This window comes from Opisthocomus hoazin, chromosome 32 (genome assembly GCF_030867145.1).
Source record: "Opisthocomus hoazin isolate bOpiHoa1 chromosome 32, bOpiHoa1.hap1, whole genome shotgun sequence".
In the NCBI taxonomy this organism is placed as follows: domain Eukaryota; kingdom Metazoa; phylum Chordata; class Aves; order Opisthocomiformes; family Opisthocomidae; genus Opisthocomus; species Opisthocomus hoazin.
This window is the reverse complement of record NC_134445.1, coordinates 3,431,276-3,451,056: the sequence shown is the minus strand read 5'-3', so window position 1 is coordinate 3,451,056 and position 19,781 is coordinate 3,431,276. Positions and strand designations below refer to the sequence as shown.

Below are 19,781 nucleotides of genomic sequence, written 5' to 3'. Positions count from 1 at the left end.
TTCCTGATTCTATCACCGCCCTCACTGCTCCCTTCACCCTCGGCGGGGTGACCTCTGAATTGCCTCCTCAGTTCCCAGGCTTGGTGGACAGGGATATCTCGGATACACGCCTCTGCGAAGCGTACAGGGCGCCTGTGCTTCCGAACACCGACCAGGGGACCGGGCACCTTCGCCATAGCAGCCACCGTCCAAGGCAGCGGAAGCTGAACAAAGTTGAGCAGCTGGAATGAGCGTGGAATTTAAACAGCTTGTTACATGGGGATAGCCAGAGAGGTTGCTGTATGGTCTAAAAGATTTCTCCTGTATCGCAGGTGCAGTTCTCTCGTTACCCAAGCGTACGGTGTTCTTCAGCAAGCTCTGTATCGCCTGTAAGATGAGCCAGTAGCTGAAACCTGCAGGCTGCTGGGGGAGGCGGGAGGCATGGTGAGCTGCACCGCACACCGTGTCCCAGCCACTCCGAGGTGTGATGACACAGCAGCCACAAAACCGACAAGCAAAACACTGGTGGGGTGTGGAACAGTGGTTTCTCCCAGATAACAGGCTCAAAGCAGGCAGGATCCGAGCTTTCGGATTCAATCCAGTTAAACCTTTACCTGCAGGCAATAAATTCCGTACAACTTCCACGCCCACAAGCAAGCGCAGCCTTGTGCGCTCGCTGTGTGGGGCCAGGCTGCTCGGCACGGCTTGCTCCTGCTCTCCTTCCCCGGTCAGATGTTCCCAGCAGTTCTGCACTGCTGCTTTATGAGGGTGCTCGGCGAGACAGATGGGACAGACGGACGGACAGACAGACGCATCCGATTCAGAGAGAGCCCTCGCAGCAGCAGCGGACGGGGCAGGGGACGGTGCTCGTCTCCTTCCTCCTGCCATGCACTCAGCTCCTCCTCTTGCCCATCCAGGTACTTGCCTGCCTGGGCTTATGGGACTCCTGTAAGAAAATCTTTCCGTATATCACGGCCAAGGCGTCACCCATCTACAACCCTAAGGTCTACAAGCAGAAAAAAGAGCTGCTCAGTGACTTTAGGGAATCTGCAGGCCCTTCAGGCCAGCTCACGCTGCTGGAAATCGGCACAGGCACAGGCATCAATTTCCAGGTAGAATCATAGAATCACTAAGGTTGGAAAAGCCCTCTAAGATCACCCAGTCCAACCATCACCCCAGCCCCACCGTGCCTGCTAAACCATGTCCCCAGGTGCCACATCCACACGGTTTTTGAACCTCTCCAGGGATGGGGACTCCACCACTGTCCTGGGCAGCCTGGTCCAAGGCTTCACAACTCTTTCAGTAAAGAGTTTTTTCTTAATATCCAATCTAAACCAGTTCTATCCACCCAGCTGCCGGGTGATGTGCACTGACCCTAATCCCAATTTCAGAAAGTTCCTCCTCAAGAGCCTCTCGGAGAACCGGCACCTTAAGCTTCAACATTCAGTGGTTGCTTCTGGCGAGGATCTATCTGCGTCCCATACTGGAGGGCAGCACGGACGCGGTGCGGTGCGCCTTGGTGCTGTGCTCCGTGACCAGCACCAAGAACATCCCGACGGAAGCTTTGCGAGTGCTCAGACTGGTAAACTGGGGCAGCGCGAGGGAGACAGGGACGCCAATTTGTGTCTTGATAAGCCAAGTTGTGTGTACTGACCCACACTTAGGATAACTCAAATCACCTGCCAAGAAAGAGTTTAAAATCAACCATCGTACCCACTTAACCACTCACAGGTAGTTTTCTTTTGCGCTGCTTCACCTGCAGAGGAAAGAACCAGCTCAACCTGCTTCCCCTCTCCCTCCTCAGCACGACCGGTGTGCTGCCGCGCACGCAGAAGCTCTGCAGGACCTGCAAGGTGGTGCCCATTGCCCGGGCAAGCAGGAGACAGCTACTCACTCTGGGCAGCCTGGCTCCTGCACTTGCAGCTGGGCAACCTGCAAAAATACCAAGGCCAAAGCTGCTGCAGAAAGAAAAAGCAGGAAAAAACCAAAACTCCCCACAAAAACCAAGTCAGGAGGTCCTGGGAGCTAGGAGGAGCAGAAGCAGAGCAGTGTTGGATAAGCAGAATTCCCGCAGTACGATGGTGCAACATGGGGAGGGAAGCACGCAGCGACATGCGTTGTAACACGGGTAAATTATTAACAATTTCAGTTCAGGGTTGCTGTGTATACACTCTAGCGATTCTCTCTCTTCCCTTTAAAACTTGTGTACCTAAAGCAGGTATTTTCGTTATAATCTGACCCTGTAAAACACCACATTCACATTCCACTCCTCCAATGCTTTTTTCTCCAGTTGGAATACCTGGGGAAAGGTGTAAATTAAACTTGCCGCAGATCCTAGCCAGAAGGTGAGCTGAATCTGCGTGACTGGCCAGAGCCCCTGCGTGTAAATGAGAGTTCAGCCCGGCACGTGGCTGAAAACCTCACGAATTCCTCCAGGCAATCCTGTACGCTCTTCTGACGCTGAACTAGGGAAGAGGGAATAAGCTCTTACCCAATGCGCTCCACCGAGAAGAGGAAGGAAACTTCAGCTCTGAGCCCTCGGCTCCTCTGTCTGGCCCCACTGAACAGGTTTTACAGGAAAGCTTTCCTTCCAATATTAGATTTGCTTTTTATCTGTTATTTATAAATGCAGAAAGGCATTGAACAGATGTGGTCAAAGATACAATTAAACATTGATAGGGTGCACAAGACTGAGAATGATGGAACTATTATGCTCTACTTACACCGGCTGTAGCATCGCGCCCTGGGACACGAGATTTCTGCTTGCAAAAGCTGTCTCACATTTTATAAACACTAAGAAATAAACTCTTTTCCTTGCAGGTCAGCAAACTCTTTATTCACATTTCTCAGATGAGAAAAACTGAAGCACAAGGAAGTGCAAGCAGCTTGTCCAAGATCATCCAAGCAGAGAGAAAAACCCGGCGGCGGCAGTCCCTGCCGTCAGACCTCTTGTGCCGTCCTAAACTGCGCCTGTCGGTAAGCGCGGAGTCGTCCAGCCATAACCACCATCTTCCTCGAAAACTGGGCGGGAGGCGCTTTTAGAGACTGCGCCGTTCAAACCAACCATGGATCTGGCACGCCTAATATCTAGGGAAGGAGGCTGGTCTTCAGAGAGGTGATAGAAGGCAGCATGTTTACCAATATGTAAAAGCTAAAATTCTACATACAGAGGTAAACAGCCCTAAATCCTTTTAATTTTTTTTTTTTTAATGGCACTTTTCCAGGGTGGAGCTTTCTATTTCTTGGAGCACGTGGCTGCAGATCGTTCCAGTTGGAACCACTTTTGGCAAAAGGTCTGTGACCCAGGCTGGAGGTATTTTGGAGACGAGTGCTCCTTGAGCAGAGAGACACAGAAGGAGCCGGAGAAAACTGATTTCTCAGAACTGAATTTGTGGAGCATTCGTGTCACACCTTACCGACTCCTACTAGTCCTCATCTCATTAGGTATGTGGTAAAGAGTGCTGAAGAGTTGGGAGCAGAGCAACCTGTTGAGGTTCAACAAGGGCAAGGGCAGGGTCCTGCACCTGGGGAGGAACAACCCCAGGCACCAGTACAGGCTGGGGCGGACCTGCTGGAGAGCAGCTCTGCGGAGAGGGACTGGGAGTGCTGGGGGACGACAGGGTGACCATGAGCCAGCAGCGTGCCCTGGGTGCCAAGAAGGCCAATGGGATCCTGGGGTGCATGAGGAGGAGTGTGGGCAGCAGGTCCAGGGGGGTTCTCCTCCCCCTCTACTCTGCCCTGGGGAGGCCCCATCTGCAGTGCTGTGTCCAGTGCTGGGCTTCCCAGGTCAAGAAAGATGAGGAGCTACTGGAGAGAGTCCAGCAGAGGTCTGCGAGGATGAGGAGGGACTGGAGCATCTCTCCTACGAGGAGAGGCTGAGGGAGCTGGGCTTGTTCAGCCTGGAGAAGAGAAGGCTGAGAGGGGACCTTCGAAATGCCTCTAAATATCTGCAGGGTGGGGGTCAGGAGGACGGGGCCAGACTCTTTGCAGTGGTGCCCAGCGACAGGACAAGGGGCAACGGGCACAAACTGGAGCAGAGGAAGCTCCAGCTGAACCCGAGGAAGAACTTCCCTCTGAGGGTGACGGAGCCCTGGCCCAGGCTGCCCAGGGAGGCTGGGGAGTCTCCTTCTCTGGAGATATTCCAGCCCCGCCTGGCCGCGGTGCTGTGCCCCCTGCTGTGGGTGACCCTGCTTGGGCAGGGGGTTGGGCTGGTGGATCCCCAGGGGTCCCTGCCAAGCCCAACCATTCTGTGATCCTGTGAAAATAAATGACCACGAGCACTGCAGGACACAGCACCTCCCTTCAGGACTCCTTTCATGCTTTCTAGAAGGTTTTTCACTCCTACGGTCAGCCCATATACAGCAGCTGGCTATCCAGAATAAAACTATGGAAAACCTCCTGAGCGTCCACAGCTTGTTCAAACGGGGAACCACGCTCTTCCATTTGGATTCTTTCTGGATAGAGCTCTGCAACAGGGCTGCTGCACAGGGACCGGGCGAACGAGAATGAAGTCCAGACAACACATTTCAGCCCAATACGGAATAAAGGAGGAGTCGGCGTCTCAGAGAGTTGGGAAAGGGGAGAGGGAGGAAAGGGAACAGAAGATGCCTGCAAGGCACTACACAGGATTAACAGTTTTCTAAGGGCGGAGAATAATCCCCAACCTCTAACGTTTCCAACACAGGACACATGCATAATAGATACGGCATCGGTCCGAGAGTTTTCATTTCAGTCTTCCCATTATGAAATACATTTACGAGCAGGCGTTCCACTGCCCGTGCCAGTACAGTCCTCCCTGAAAGGACGGTGGTTTATTCAGGGAAGTGCTCGTTACAGCACCAGCTCACCAGGCACAGTTCTCACCGGCCGTTAGACGCTAACGCTATCAGCACAGATTTAACTTGAAACAGCCACATACAAAGCAAAAAAACAGAATTTCTCTTGTTTTGGGAGAAAAACACGGGGAGAAAATTGGCATTTGTTAAGTCAGATGGCAGAAATCTCATCTCCACTGTAAAATGCTGTTACTACATTAGCCAGGTCCTTAGAGCCCTTTGGTCACACTTTACTAATGTGTTTTACCTACGCTTAAATTCTTTATTTTCTACTCTCCCTCCAATCCAGCTCACACCTTAAAGGGGTCTCTCTTAAAAGCCTGGAGTTTCATCAGAAATGTTTTCCACTGAAACTCCTGTAGGACACCAACAGAAGGTGCTGCTCTTTTGGCCACTCTTTAACCTTTTCTAGGGTTTCCTGCAATACAGCAGCAAGCAATTAAAACCTGGTAGAGATCATAAGGAAATAATGTATTAAAGTCTCTATTTTGTGCTCCGTACACATCCAACTGGTCTACACGGGAAGTAATTCCCCTTGTTCAAATTTGTTTCTCTAATGGAGTTGCCACAAAGCGGAGGTATGAAGGTACAGCAACAGAGTTCGTTAATGAAGCAGTCTAATAACGAAGCTGGATTTTACCTTTGCTTTATTACCACTAGAGGGAGGAGGTAACTCATCAGACCACGCGACTACCCTATCCCCCAACCGAAAACCCAGACTCTCCAACGCCATTCACAGCAGAACTGCCTTCAGCAGGGCCCTTCAGCCCTCCCTTCCCCAGACTCGGCTCACTGGGAGCAGAGCAACGAAGCGCCAGCGGCTGCCCTGCACTGCTGCCGAGCCCTTCGCAGAAGCAGCGGCGACCGCAAAGCTGAAGAAGTTTCACAGAAATGCGTTTGGCAGAGAACGGACCATTCACTGTGGAACTTCGGAAGTGAATAAACCCAAGCCATGTACTGTACACAGCGACTCTTGGATTAATAAATTGCTTTATCTCTGTTCCACGATTCCCACCAAAGGTCTGAAAGCTAACGAAGAAAAGCAAGCTCGTTCACTGCAAAGGAGCCCATACGTGCACGCCAAGGTGTTTTAGGTGTTCACAAAGTGGAAAGGCTGAAAACTGCTGTTGCAGAGAGGGCACAGAGCAAGTAGCTGCTCAGCTCATCCAGCTACTTACAACGGGCTGGTCAATTAACTCTCAAATGTTAATCAAACTCCTAATGAAACGCCTGCAGCAAATCCAGAGTTCAGACAGATTTCCTTCCAGACAACACAGGGTTGCTCTAAGAGAGACGCCCTGTAACCTGAAACTGCTCAACACCAAATTAGGGCACTTTATGACATTTTGCCAGTGGCTACATACAAAGTTGTACTGCCCAGTTTATCCAGTTTACGTAACAGACTGGCAGTTCCTCTTCTGCCGAGCTGGGACGCTACAGTGACTGTTTGGTATGCAGCCCTGTTTCTCCCTTCCTTGCCTGTGAGCGGACTTGAAAATCAGCTTTGGAGAAAAGACTACTGGATCGGGCTGAGGAGCTGAACACACTTGAAGAGGAACACGGCAAGTACACGCATGCAGCTCTGAACTCCGAGGGCTCTGGCACGTGCAAGAACTAGTTTTGCTCAGCGCGGATCCTCTGCCCCACGCTGGAAATGACGGCGGCCAGCGTTCTCCTCCTCCGTGCCTGCCTCGCGCTGCTTGCCATGCCCATCTACCTGCTGTCGTTCCTGGGCATATGGGAGCCTTTCTGTAAGAAGATCTTTTTTCCTCTCTTCTTAGAGAAGCTTGCAGCGGTTCTCGAAAAGAAAACAAAAAAGCAGAAGCAGGAGCTATTTCGTAATCTCCCTGACTTCACGGGCCCCTCGGGAGAGCTGAAGCTGCTGGAGATCGGGACCGGCTGCGGCACTAACTTCCAGTTCTACCCACCCGGCTGCAAAGTCACATGCACCGACATAAACCCCAACTTCCAGCAAGGCCTTTCAAGAAGTATGAAAAAGAACCAGCACATCCACTACGAGCGTTTCCTCGTAGCGGCAGGAGAAGACCTGCGCCAGGTGCCCAGCGGGTCTGTGGATGCCGTCGTCTGCACCTTGGTCCTCTGCTCCGTGAGCAACGTGAACGGCACCCTGAAGGAAGTCCTGCGAGTGCTCAGACCAGTGAGTAGCCGAATAAAAAGTTTTGTTGTTACCTTTATCGTCTATTCCAAAGGCACTGCACCAAAAGAAAAGGAAAAGGAAAAAAAAATTTGGTTTTGAGCTTACAAACCAGACCCAGTTTTATTTCCCTACAACCGCGCTGCACTGCTAAATGGTGCAAAGCAGTAGCAACGTACTGGTCAGTCAGTCTGTCCTGGGCGTGAAAGTAAAAGCCTCAAAGTAACCCTCTGCTGACTTAGAACCGGCACTGGTTTTGGAAGGAGTCACAGAATCACAGAATCACAGAATAGTAGGGGTTGGAAGGGACCTCTGTGGGTCATCTAGTCCAACCCTCCTGCCGAAGCAGGGTCACCTACAGCAGGCTGCACAGGACCTTGTCCAGGCGGGTCTTGAATATCTCCAGAGAAGGAGACTCCACAGCCTCCCTGGGCAGCCTGGGCCAGGGCTCCGTCACCCTCAGAGGGAAGAGTCACGGTGTATGGCTTAAAGCAGAACCAGTTCCTGTGGGGTTGCCCCTCCCTACATGCACCAGATTTTCTTTGGGTGGGAAGCTCGCTGATCAAGGATCAAAGTCTGCATTTTAAATAAATTGCTTCGGCCTCTTGGAAGTGGGGCTGCTCTACCCGTATGACTGAACCAGCCGCACTAAATGCCTTCATTCCCTGTAGTGTACCAACCAAGCTAAAGATTAAAAAAAGCTCGTTTGTTGAGGTATTTCTGCAATTGACTTTCAGCCTTCAAAATGGCATTTTCAAGACAGTCCTCTGGGTTGTCAAAAACTGACGAGTTTGAGTAGGATTTATACATTTCTCTTAGTTTCCTTGGGAAAAAATGACATGCTAACAACTGTAATTGAAACAAAAAGACAACAAATTATTACTATAATGAAAGAGGGATCAAATAAGTACATCCTTCACGCTTTTTGAATAGGCATTTTGAATCTCTGCGAGTTTCCTGCTTACATTAATTCCAACCCACAAAAGCAAAAAGCAGGCAGGGAAGGGCTGGGAGAATCCTGACGGGTGAGCGTGGTTTGTGTTTGAGAGGAGGTGGGATGGAGGGAGAGGTTCAGCATGATCCCAGCGCCTGCTGCGGCTCTCTGTAAGACGACTTTGTTTTTCCCAGGGAGGCGTTTTCTATTTCTTAGAGCACGTGGCCGCTGATCGTTCCAGCTGGAGGTATTTTTGGCAGCAGGTCTGCTATCCGACTTGGAAACTCGTCTTTGCTGGATGCTGCCTAACGAGAGAGATCTGGAAGAATCTCGAACAGGCCAGCTTCTCGGAGCTGAAATTACAACACATCAGCGTACCACTGCCCTGGACGCCCATTCAGCCTCACATCATCGGGTACGCCGTGAAGTAACTCGCGTCGCCCTGCCGGGCCTTTCCCCCTACCCCTTCAGAAATTCCTTGACATAATCTACGTGGCATAGGCTAATCCAGACATCCGAATCTGGGCAACATGAAGGACTTTAATTAAAATTTCTGATTCAAGCATCACATGGGAAGTGAGGGTCTGTTTTCTGAACATCTTTGAAGCCCTTGTGCTGCTGACCGTGCCTCACCGGACCCCAGCACAGCCCGTGGAGGGTCCCAGGGGGAAGCTGCAGGAGAATGCAGAACAGCCCAGCTGCCAGGATGAAAAACCAAGCAAAAATTAACTCGAAGGAACTCCTGCCTATGTCTGCTTAACGCTGGGCAGGGATTCCTCCAGGCGTTCCCCGCGGGGGGAAGCAGCCGGGCAGCCTCCGGTCGGGGAGCTGTTGTCCCAAAATCAGGGTTTTTCACCCCGTGTGCGGGACTCAATCGACACACTGAATAGGGATATTTGTCTTTATTGCTGGTCCGCAGACGAGGGTGCCAGGCTCTTCACAGCAGCCAGCACACCCCTCAGAAATGACAAATTAGACAAAACAGTGACAAAGAAGAAACAACACTGAAGCGGTTGGTTGGTCACTTTGTACAAAAACTCGTTCCTGCCAGTCCCAGTTTTGGCCCAGCTCATTATATGAGGGTGGGCTTATATTTAAATATAAAGCCTCCTCCTAGGGGCGTGATTTTTAGTACTCTCATTAATCTAAGGTAGCTACCGGCGACGCTCCGCTCTTGACTCTGCTCCAGGTTCACGTAGGTGTATCTGAGCCAGCAGCCCGGCAGAGATTTACAGCTGCTCATACCTTGGGGCTCTCTGTGCTGTTCTTCTTTAAGGTTTCGACACGGCCAAGGCCGGCTGCTCCTCCGTGGGTCACACAGAGCTGCTTAATTAGGAAGCTCAAGTAACTTTTAACTCTTTTTCCTTCGCTGTCACCAGCATCGGGCTCAACCCTCTCCCCACGCTCGGCCGCAGCCGCTCCCGCCTCAGAGAAGGAGCGGTGGGATGGACGCCCTTCACGCCTCAGCTTCACCCAGCCGCTGAACATCGACTGCGTGGCGGGGTGCGAGGGGGAGGGTGGGCAGGCACCCTGCCTCTCCGCACCACGCTAACGGCAGCCTCCCGGTCACCGCGCTGCCCGCCGGGCCCTGCGCGGTCACCGCTCCGAACGCCGCCCGTCACCAGAGCAATAAAACTTTCGCCTTCCCCACCGCGCTCTCGGGAAAGTTCTCTCACAGGCGCTGCCGCCTCAGGCGCCGTCGGCAGCGTCCCCCGCGCGCCGCGCCCGCCGCCATTTTGTGCCCTCGACGGGAGGATGGCGGCGGGGCTTTCAGCGTGACCTGGCCAGGCTGGAGAGTTGGGCAGAGAGGAACCTGATGAGGTTCAACAAAGGCAAATGCAGGGTCCTGCACCGGGGGAGGAACAACCCCAGGCACCAGCACAGGCTGGGGCGGACCTGCTGGAGAGCAGCTCTGCGGAGAGGGACTGGGAGTGCTGGGGGACGACAGGGTGACCCTGAGCCAGCAGCGTGCCCTGGGTGCCCAGAAGGCCAACGGGATCCTGGGGTGCATGAGGAGGAGTGTGGGCAGCAGGGCGAGGGAGGTTCTCCTCCCCCTCTGCTCTGCCCTGGGGAGGCCCCATCTGCAGTGCTGGGTCCAGTGCTGGGCTCCCCAGGTCAAGAAAGATGAGAAGCTACTGGAGAGAGTCCAGCGCAGGGCTACGAGGATGAGGAGGGGACGGGAGCATCTCTGCTACGAGGAGAGGCTGAGGGAGCTGGGCTTGTTCAGCCTGGAGAAGAGAAGGCTGAGAGGGGACCTTCGAAATGCCTCTGAATATCTGCAGGGTGGGGGTCAGGAGGACGGGGCCAGGCTCTTCCCAGTGGTGCCCAGCGACAGGACAAGGGGCAACGGGCACAAACTGGAGCAGAGGAAGCTCCAGCTGAACCCGAGGAAGAACTTCTTCCCTGTGAGGGTGACGGAGCCCTGGCCCAGGCTGCCCAGGGAGGCTGTGGAGTCTCCTTCTCTGGAGATATTCCAGCCCCCCTGGCCGCGGTGCTGTGCCCCCTGCTCTGGGTGACCCTGCTTGGGCAGGGGGTGGGGCTGGGTGACCCACAGAGGGCCCTGCCCACCCCCAACATTCTGGGGTTCTGTGATTCCGTGGGGCTGCCCCGCCCGCCGCGCCCGCCGCCATTTTGTGCCCTCGACGGGAGGATGGCGGCGGGGCGGCCCGGCGCCGCGCTCCTGCTCCAGCTGCTGCTCCAGGCGGGCGCCGTGTCCAGGGCGGCGGCCCCGCGGGTTCCCCCCGAGGGTAGCGCGGCTCTGCCGGGGCGGCGGGGCTGGGGAGGGGCGGAGAGGGCGGGCGGGGGAAGGGGGGGACGGGCTGGGCGGGCGGCCCACGGCTCCCTGCGGAAAAACTGATGAGGGGGCGACCCCGGGGGATCCCCCAGCCCAGCCCCCTGCCCAAGCAGGGGCACCCAGAGCAGGGGGCACAGCACCGCGTCCAGGCGGGGCTGGAATATCTCCAGAGAAGGAGACTCCCCAGCCTCCCTGGGCAGCCTGGGCCAGGGCTCCGTCACCCTCACAGGGAAGAAGTTCTTCCTCGGGTTCAGCTGGAGCTTCCTCTGCTCCAGTTTGTGCCCGTTGCCCCTTGTCCTGTCGCTGGGCACCACTGGAAAGAGTCTGGCCCCGTCCTCCTGACCCCCACCCTGCAGATATTTCGAGGCATTTCGAAGGTCCCCTCTCAGCCTTCTCCAGGCTGAACAAGCCCAGCTCCCTCAGCCTCTCCTCGTAGCAGAGATGCTCCAGTCCCCTCCTCATCCTCGCAGCCCTGCGCTGGGCTCTCTCCAGTAGCTCCTCATCTTTCTTGAACTGGGGAGCCCAGAGCTGGCTTCAGCTACACCTAAATCGGACAAATTCATAAAGCAGCAGCAGCTGGAACCCGCTTACCCTCAATGCACACAATAAATCCATACACGAGCAATATGCGCGTAACCGGATGAAACACATTTCACACAACGTTAAGGACACAGCCCTGGGATCTCCAGAAGCCGGGCTCCAGCTGCAAACATCAAAAATTCCATAACACCGTAGATTCAAAACCCAAACAAGGCCCAGACTCCCACAGTGCTGCCAGCGTGCCAAAAGCTCTGTTTTTTTCAGCTTGAAGGATATAACCAACTCTGTTCTGTTTTGCAGCGTGCGGACAACGGCCGCTCTTAGACAGCATCTTGGGCTCCCGGATCGTAGGGGGACAGAACGCTCCGATCGGAGCGTGGCCATGGTCAGTCAGTCTCCAGGTCCACCAAACTGGTAAACAGTTCGCACACATTTGTGGTGGAGTTTTAGTTAATGAGAATTCAGTACTCACCGCTGCCCACTGCGTTACCGGAAGGAAGTAGGTATTCATGCTAATACCTCTTTTTATTAACTTTTATTACCGTTCCTGTGGTGTGTCTGTACGTGGGACATACGCGGGCCGCACTCTCGTAGCGCAGACCCAAACTCTGCAGCTCCTGGCTCCTGCTCCGGGCCCTGGCAGGGACTGCTCGTGGCTCCCAGGACCCCAGACCGTCCCCTTCGTCACCCTCGCTGTAACGGTCCCGCACGGCGACGGCTGCCAGCCCCGCACGGGGTGCAGAGTTACGTCTTTGTAAGGCAACATCCAGAGGTCTCGGATGGGCACGTCTGGCTTGGCCCAGAACAGCTTTTGTTATTTTTAATGAAGGATCGTTGGCTTTTATCTAAATGATATTTTCGTTAGGTGGTTTTTTTTTTTTTTTCATGGAACTCTAATTGTTCTGATTAATAGATTTTTCTAAACTAGTAAAACTCCAGTAAAACTAGTGAAGCTCACTGCAAAAAGACTATGCTGCAATGTTTGGATTAGAAATGTTACAATTAATTCGTTTTAACACTATTTCCATTTTTCCTGTTTAACAGAATCCACAATTTGACACTTTTTTTTTTGGACGATGCGGTAATAACACGCCTCACCACGCCTTTTGGTTGCACTCGCAGCAGTTCTGCTGCATTTCAGCTGTCTCATCACTGTTGTCTTTTCCGTGGTCTTTAACACAGTTGCAAAACCTGCAGGCAAGCCCATGCCAGTTCATACGGGCTGTGTTGACATAACCGTGACCTGAGGGAAAGTGAACTGTAAAAACCTCTGGACTTTGGAATTTTATCATTTAGCAGGACTTTGTTAGATCAGCTCCTTGTTTCTTTAAATGCCCTTTTACAAACATTAATTTACAGAGCCATTACATTGCAAATAATTTAAATTTTACCTTATACCCCGGAGAATTTTGGAGGTTCATCTGAATTTTATAGCCCGCCCTTTGCTCAGCACAGGCCCAATTAAATTTGCACTTAATAGCAGTAAAGATTTTTTCCAGCACACTTGAACAGAAATCAGCTCTGAATGACTCTGGCCCTATTTCTAAATTTAATATTAAATTGATAATCATTATTTGTAAATTCTAGTTAATGCATTTCCCAAATCTAGGTACAAGCACGGTCTTTATAAGCATTGTGGGTATAAGCCTGCTTGATTTCTGCAAAATAAATCCACATTTTTATCTTTTTCAAAAGAATATCTCCTGGGTGGCCTCTGCTGAGAAGGGGTGGGAAGCAAAATCTGAGTACCAGCTTCAATCGTTGATCTGAATTTGCCTCAACAGCCATAACCAGCACTAAGCAAACCAAGGGTTCAAAACAGACAACCTGGTAATGAGCCAAATTTGTCCCCGAAAATATTTACTACAGAATTTTCAATGCATGTTCCTAAAGGTGTGCGCGCCAACAGTAAAACAATCGGTTAAAACAACACCACCAAGAAATGTATTTAGTTTAACAGAATTGTAAAAAAACCCCATGAATTCTCTCTTAGGGACCCGCATTCCTGGAGAGCTGTTCTGGGCATGCACAACCTGTGGGAACACGGCAAACACATCGAAAAAAGAAATATCGCAAGCATCACCGTGCACCCAGAATTCAAGAAAGAAACGTTTGAGAACGACCTTGCATTATTTGAACTCCACCCCGCAGTCCGCTACAGCGACTACATCCAGCCGATCTGCTTACCTCCCGCCCAGCTGCACCCACCCCTCGACAACCACACGGAATGCTTGATCAGCGGCTGGGGACGAACAGCAGAAAAAGGTAAAAATTCGCTTGCGTTGTTGATCAAGCTACAAGCTACGTAACTAGGATCAGGTTCCAGCTGCTCAAGCTCACTGAGGGAACTGAATTTGTTCAGGTTACAGGCTCATCACCCAACATCGTTAAATCCTTCTGCAGTCGAGTATCTGCTTTCACAGAATCACAGACTGGTAGGGGTTGGAGGGACCTCTGTGGGTCCCCCAGCCCAACCCCCTGCCCAAGCAGGGTCACCCACAGCAGGCTGCACAGCACCGCGGCCAGGCAGGGCTGGAATATCTCCAGAGAAGGAGACTCCACAGCCTCCCTGGGCAGCCTGGGCCAGGGCTCCGTCACCCTCAGAGGGAAGAAGTTCTTCCTCGGGTTCAGCTGGAGCTTCCTCTGCTCCAGTTTGTGCCTGTTGCCCCTTGTCCTGTCGCTGGGCACCACTGGAAAGAGTCTGGCCCCGTCCTCCTGACCCACACCCTGCAGATATTTAGAGGCATTTCGAAGGTCCCCTCTCAGCCTTCTCTTCTCCAGGCTGAACAAGCCCAGCTCCCTCAGCCTCTCCTCGTAGGAGAGATGCTCCAGTCCCCTCATCATCCTCGTAGCCCTGCGCTGGACTCTCTCCAGTAGCTCCTCGTCTCTCTTGACCTGGGGAGCCCAGCACTGGACCCAGCACTGCAGATGGGGCCTCCCCAGGGTAGAGCAGAGGGGGAGGAGAACCTCCCTCGCCCTGCTGCCCACACTCCTCCTCATGCACCCCAGGATCCCGTTGGCCTTCTTGGCACCCAGGGCACGCTGCTGGCTCATGGTCACCCTGTCGTCCCCCAGCACTCCCAGTCCCTCTCCGCAGAGCTGCTCTCCAGCAGGTCCGCCCCAGCCTGTACTGGTGCCTGGGGTTGTTCCTCCCCAGGTGCAGGACCCTGCCTTTGCCCTGGTTGAACCTCATCAGGTTCCTCTCTGCCCAACTCTCCAGCCTGGCCAGGTCTCGCTGAATGGCAGCACAGCCTGCCGGGGTGTCCACCACTCCTCCCAGCTTTGTATCATCAGCAAACTGGCTGAGGGCACGCTCTGACTCTTCACCCAGGTATTTATTCCCTTGAAAGCAGCTTGGCTCCACACCAATGCAACCAAAGGCACACATTTTCTAGCCTGTCTTCCAAGTATGACACGAGAAACAGGAAAATAAACTAGCCTGACTTCCAGATTCATGGTATGGCTACTCAGTGTGGTCTGCTAGAAATGGCTTTATTGAAAAACAACAATTCCGATGCCGTGCCTTGTGAACCGAGGGGTCCCCGTGTATCCTACAAACGGCTGCACCCCCTCCAATTCTCTCTTCAAGCACAACAAGCACAGACGTGCCATGATGTCACAGGTGGTGACCTTATAATTGCTGGGGACCTTCAAAATGCCTCTAAATATCTGCAGGGTGGGGGTCAGGAGGACGGGGCCAGACTCTTCCCAGTGGTGCCCAGCGACAGGACAAGGGGCAACGGGCACAAACTGAAGCAGAGGAAGCTCCAGCTGAACCCGAGGAAGAACTTCTTCCCTCGGAGGGTGACGGAGCCCTGGCCCAGGCTGCCCAGGGAGGTTGTGGAGTCTCCTTCTCTGGAGATATTCCAGCCCCGCCTGGCCGCGGTGCTGTGCAGCCTGCTCTGGGTGACCCTGCTTGGGCAGGGGGCTGGGCTGGGTGACCCACAGAGGTCCCTTCCAGCCCCTGCCATGCTGGGATTCTGTGGTGGGGTGGAAATTTCAAGGACAGCTGGGGGTCACACGAGCCTCTCCGATAAGTCGGCTCCAATGTTCTGAGCGAGGCTAGTGAGCAGCAGCGTTATCATCGACGCTTCTTCAGAACAGGAACTGCGAAAACTACATCAAGTCCAAGTCTGCAAACCCTTCGCCCACATCATTGTAAATCCATTAGCAGCAGGCACAATCTCTGCGTTGTGTACGTGTCCAAACACGTACAGAAACACGCTTAAACTAGCTAAACAGGAAAAAAAGAGCACAGGAAGAATGGCTACACACAACAGCATAAATATTTTACCTTTCTGTATGCTGTCTTCCATTAAAGGTAAAATTTCGGCTGTGTTAAAAGAAGCACAAGTGGAAATCATTCCTACCAGAGTCTGCAACAGTTCGGCTGCGTACGGAGGTCTGGTTACCCCCAACATGATCTGTGCTGGCTCTTGGTCAGGAGGCATCGACACCTGTCAGGTAAGAGCCGGCACCGGGCCCGACGTGCCACGACGGCAAGCACCACGGCAGCGTCTCCGGGGCACGACGACGGCCAGCAGCCGCAGTGTAATTAACTGAAATGGCACAAACACTAAACAGAAACAGGTCAAGCTGCAAAGGAAGCTGCATTAATAGAGGCGAGAGGGCGATTCCAAAGAAAAAACACAGCTCAGAAACACAGACAAAGAATTCGGGGATTTCTGGAAGAAGGCAAGAACGCCTGAAAGACCCTGAACACATCGGTGTTTTGTGTTTGCACAACACTGGCCACAAATACGTCAATGAAGGACACAGCATTACACGGGATGCATGGATACACACATGTACCTCTGTACGCATGCAGCACGTGTACAGCACACGTGTATGGATAAACACGCACACGTATCACTGGTCAGTAGCATGTGTGAAGCATACACATGGATGCACACACATGTCGCTGTACATACATAGCGTGTGTGAAGCACACACGTATCGCTGTACACATGCAGCATGCGTGAAGCACACATGTACGGATAAACACACACACGTATCACTGTAGCCAGCAGCACGTGTGAAGCACACATAGATGCACACACATACGTATTACTGTACATACATAGCATGTGTAAAGCACACACACGTATCGCTGTACACGGGTAGGATGTGTGAAGCACACATGTATGGATACACACACACATGTATCACTGTACCCAGCAGCATGTGTGAAGCACACACATATAGATGCACACACACATAGATGCACACACACATGTATTCCTCTACATACATAACGTGTGGGAAGCATACACACGTCTCACTGTACACATGTAGTGCATGTGAAGCACACATGTATGGACACACACGTGTATCGCTGTACACATGTAGTGTGTGTGAAGCACACACATATAGATGCACACACACATGTATCACTACATACACAGTGTGTGTGAAGCATACACATGTATCGCTGTACACATGTAGCACATGTGAAGCACACATGTATGGATACACACACATGTATCACTGTACCCACTAGCACATGTTCAGCACACACACATATTGCTGTACATACATAGTGCATGTGAATCATACACACATCTTGCTGTACACGTGTAGCACATGTGAAGCACACATGTATGATACACACATAGCACTGTACATACAAAGCACATGTGAAGCGTACATGTATGAGTGCACACACATGTCTCGCTGTACACATGTAGTGCATGTGAAGCCCACATGTATGGATACACACACACATCTTGCTGTACACACGCAGTGTGTGAGCAGCACACGTGTGACACACACACGTCTCGCTGTATGCACGCAGCGTGTGAGCAGCACACAGGTGACACACACACGTCTCGCTGTACGCACGCAGCGTGTGAGCAGCACACAGGTGTGACACACACACACGTGTCACTGTACACACCCAGCGTGTGAGCAGCACACAGGTGTGACACACACACGTCTCGCTGTACGCACGCAGCGTGTGAGCAGCACACAGGTGTGACACACACACGTCTCGCTGTACACACGCAGCGTGTGAGCAGCACACAGGTGTGACACACACACACGTGTTGCTGTACACACGCAGCGTGTGAGCAGCACACAGGTGACACACACACGTCTCGCTGTACGCACGCAGCGTGTGAGCAGCACACAGGTGTGACACACACACGTGTCGCTGTACACACGCAGCGTGTGAGCAGCACACAGGTGACACACACACACGTGTCGCTGTACACACGCAGCGTGTGAGCAGCACACAGGTGTGACACACACACACGTGTTGCTGTACACACGCAGCGTGTGAGCAGCACACAGGTGTGACACACACACACGTGTTGCTGTACACACGCAGCGTGTGAGCAGCACACAGGTGTGACACACACGTCTCGCTGTACGCACGCAGCGTGTGAGCAGCACACAGGTGTGACACACACACGTGTCGCTGTACACACGCAGCGTGTGAGCAGCACACAGGTGACACACACACACGTGTCGCTGTACACACGCAGCGTGTGAGCAGCACACAGGTGTGACACACACACACGTGTTGCTGTACACACGCAGCGTGTGAGCAGCACACAGGTGTGACACACACACACGTGTTGCTGTACACACGCAGCGTGTGAGCAGCACACCACCACCAGCGTTTCGCCTGTTCTCGGGCTCCTGCAGCAGAGCAGCAGCACGCGGAAGCCACAGTTCAGCAGCACGGCGAGGTCCGTGTCGCAACGCTGCGCAGCCAGCCCCTCTTTCTCAGAAAAGCCAACTCTCAGGCCACAAGCACGAGAGGCAGGCGCTGGGCCGGCGGCTGTGAGACGGAGCCATTCATAATTCAAGCCATAACGCACCCAGCAGTACTTTGTCCGATGCGCTCCCTGCTTTCCTCGGCAGTTTTCCTTCAAGTAGGCGACACGGCAAAGATTCAGGGCTGCGCACTCGTTCCCGTGTTTCTTGGTGCCCACACATCGTGTGGACAGCACACTCTCATATTAACTGCTGAGGAAGGCAGTTCGGGGAGCCAAGCCTCCGAATGAGAAGGTGCAGAAACAACCACAGCACTTTCGGTGAAGACACTAACGCAGGCAGGGTATTCCTGTCGCGGCAGGTATCACCCCGCATCACCAAACTCCATCTTCATTTGTCTGTGTACTACGGCCCATCTATTACCAGCATCACTACTGCCAACTTAGGTGATTAAAAAAAGTTGTTTTTTTTTAAAAAAAGAGGATGCATTATTAGCTGAATTCTACATTATTTCCTGGAAGGGCATACACGTTGCTGATTTTTGATATTCTTTATCTACAGGGGGACAGCGGCGGCCCTCTAGCGTGCTATCACCCGAGTACCAACAGGTACTACCTCCTAGGGATTGCCAGCTTCGGATTCGGCTGTGCCCGACCAAAGTTTCCGGGGATCTACGTCCGTTTATCTCCGTACAGACGATGGATAGAATCTGAACTTCTGCTGAGTAAGGCGGCCGCGGGGCCCAGGAGCGTGACCCTGACCATCCCTCTGACCGTGCTGTGTGCAGTACTTGCGCAGGCGTTCTGAGGCGACAAACCGCCGTCTGCTCACGGGAGCAGCCTTGGTCTGCCTGTTCAAGCTGTGAAAAGAGAGAGCGCTCCCGTTTCAGAATAAATCGAAGAGCAAAAGGACGTTACGCTTACCTTTTTGTTTTCTGCCTGTGACACCCATACTAACAGCAGGAGAATGGTAACAACCTTGACCCTAACAACGAAACTGAATAGAGAAATGTTACCAACTGAAAATACATTTTTCCTACCCCATTCCTGCGTCGTTCCAGCAATAGTAGCACAGTGCTGTAGATGGCAGAGACGCTCCCTCTGCTGGGTGAATACCAGAGGAGCACAAAAGGGTTTCAGCTAACAGTGATTCAGCTCACTGCAAACTAAAAAGGAAAAAAAAAATGCAGAAAAGGTGTTCTCCACTGATTATTTTTAGCAATGACTAAAATTTATGCACTTCGTACTCCGACTGCTGAAAGGACACGCCAGATAGAAGATCTCTGGGGGCTCTTTCTTTGACCAAATGTTTATTCTTGGCCGCTGTGAAAGACCCGATGCCACTCAACATGTGCACGCTGGTCAGAACCACTGCCGTACTCCATCAATTAAAAACAAAGAAGGAACATCAGAATTATATTTTGGCGACTTTATTTACCAAGGTCAAAATTTGCAACCATCTAATTGTTTCAACAAGTATTTACAATTCATATAAAGCATGTACTTCTGTTTGCAAATCACCAGCAGAACGGTATTAGGTACTATGTCTCTTACTCTCAGGATATAGCTTTTATTCTCTTACAGTCTAGGTTTTGAAGTAAATCCAAAATAAGTACTTCATGATAAGTGATTACTTAAAGAGCGAACTCATGTTACTGTTTAATAGTTCCATGACAAAAAAGAAGCTGCTCTTTCCAAAACGCTATTTTAAGAGGATAAAAATTTACTAACTACATTTGTTTCACTTGCTGAATACAGAAAGAATTGGCCACCTTTTTGTTTTTTCTTTTACAGTCTTAACACTTGGTAGCTTTTTAAATTATTA

General features: G+C 52.3%; 2 protein-coding genes across 2 annotated transcripts; both read left to right on the top strand.

Moving 5' to 3' along the window:
• The first annotated feature begins 6,180 nt into the window (after positions 1 to 6,180).
• On the top strand, positions 6,181 to 8,471 carry TMT1A (thiol methyltransferase 1A). The gene is made up of 2 exons (XM_009931403.2): positions 6,181 to 6,972; positions 8,098 to 8,471. The coding sequence occupies exons 1-2, from the start codon at positions 6,469 to 6,471 to the stop codon at positions 8,332 to 8,334; spliced, it is 741 nt and encodes a 246-aa protein (XP_009929705.2). The 5' UTR covers positions 6,181 to 6,468; the 3' UTR covers positions 8,335 to 8,471.
• Positions 8,472 to 10,494: 2,023 nt separating this feature from the next.
• On the top strand, positions 10,495 to 19,363 carry TMPRSS12 (transmembrane serine protease 12). The gene is made up of 5 exons (XM_075445639.1): positions 10,495 to 10,650; positions 11,538 to 11,736; positions 13,231 to 13,502; positions 15,559 to 15,701; positions 18,519 to 19,363. Exons 1-5 carry the CDS (start codon positions 10,554 to 10,556, stop codon positions 18,762 to 18,764), a joined length of 957 nt encoding a protein of 318 aa, XP_075301754.1. The 5' UTR covers positions 10,495 to 10,553; the 3' UTR covers positions 18,765 to 19,363.
• Positions 19,364 to 19,781: the final 418 nt, after the last annotated feature.

What these genes read in the sequence shown, in the direction of transcription:
- TMT1A (XM_009931403.2), top strand. Translation starts at nt 6,469, where the DNA reads ATGACGGCGGCCAGCGTTCTCCTCCTCCGTGCCTGCCTCGCGCTGCTT. An exon ending in TCCTGCGAGTGCTCAGACCA is followed by an intron (nt 6,973 to 8,097) that starts GTGAGTAGCCGA and finishes TGTTTTTCCCAG; the next exon opens with GGAGGCGTTTTCTATTTCTT.
- TMPRSS12 (XM_075445639.1), top strand. Translation starts at nt 10,554, where the DNA reads ATGGCGGCGGGGCGGCCCGGCGCCGCGCTCCTGCTCCAGCTGCTGCTC. An exon ending in CCCGCGGGTTCCCCCCGAGG is followed by an intron (nt 10,651 to 11,537) that starts GTAGCGCGGCTC and finishes TCTGTTTTGCAG; the next exon opens with CGTGCGGACAACGGCCGCTC. An exon ending in GGGACGAACAGCAGAAAAAG is followed by an intron (nt 13,503 to 15,558) that starts GTAAAAATTCGC and finishes CTTCCATTAAAG; the next exon opens with GTAAAATTTCGGCTGTGTTA.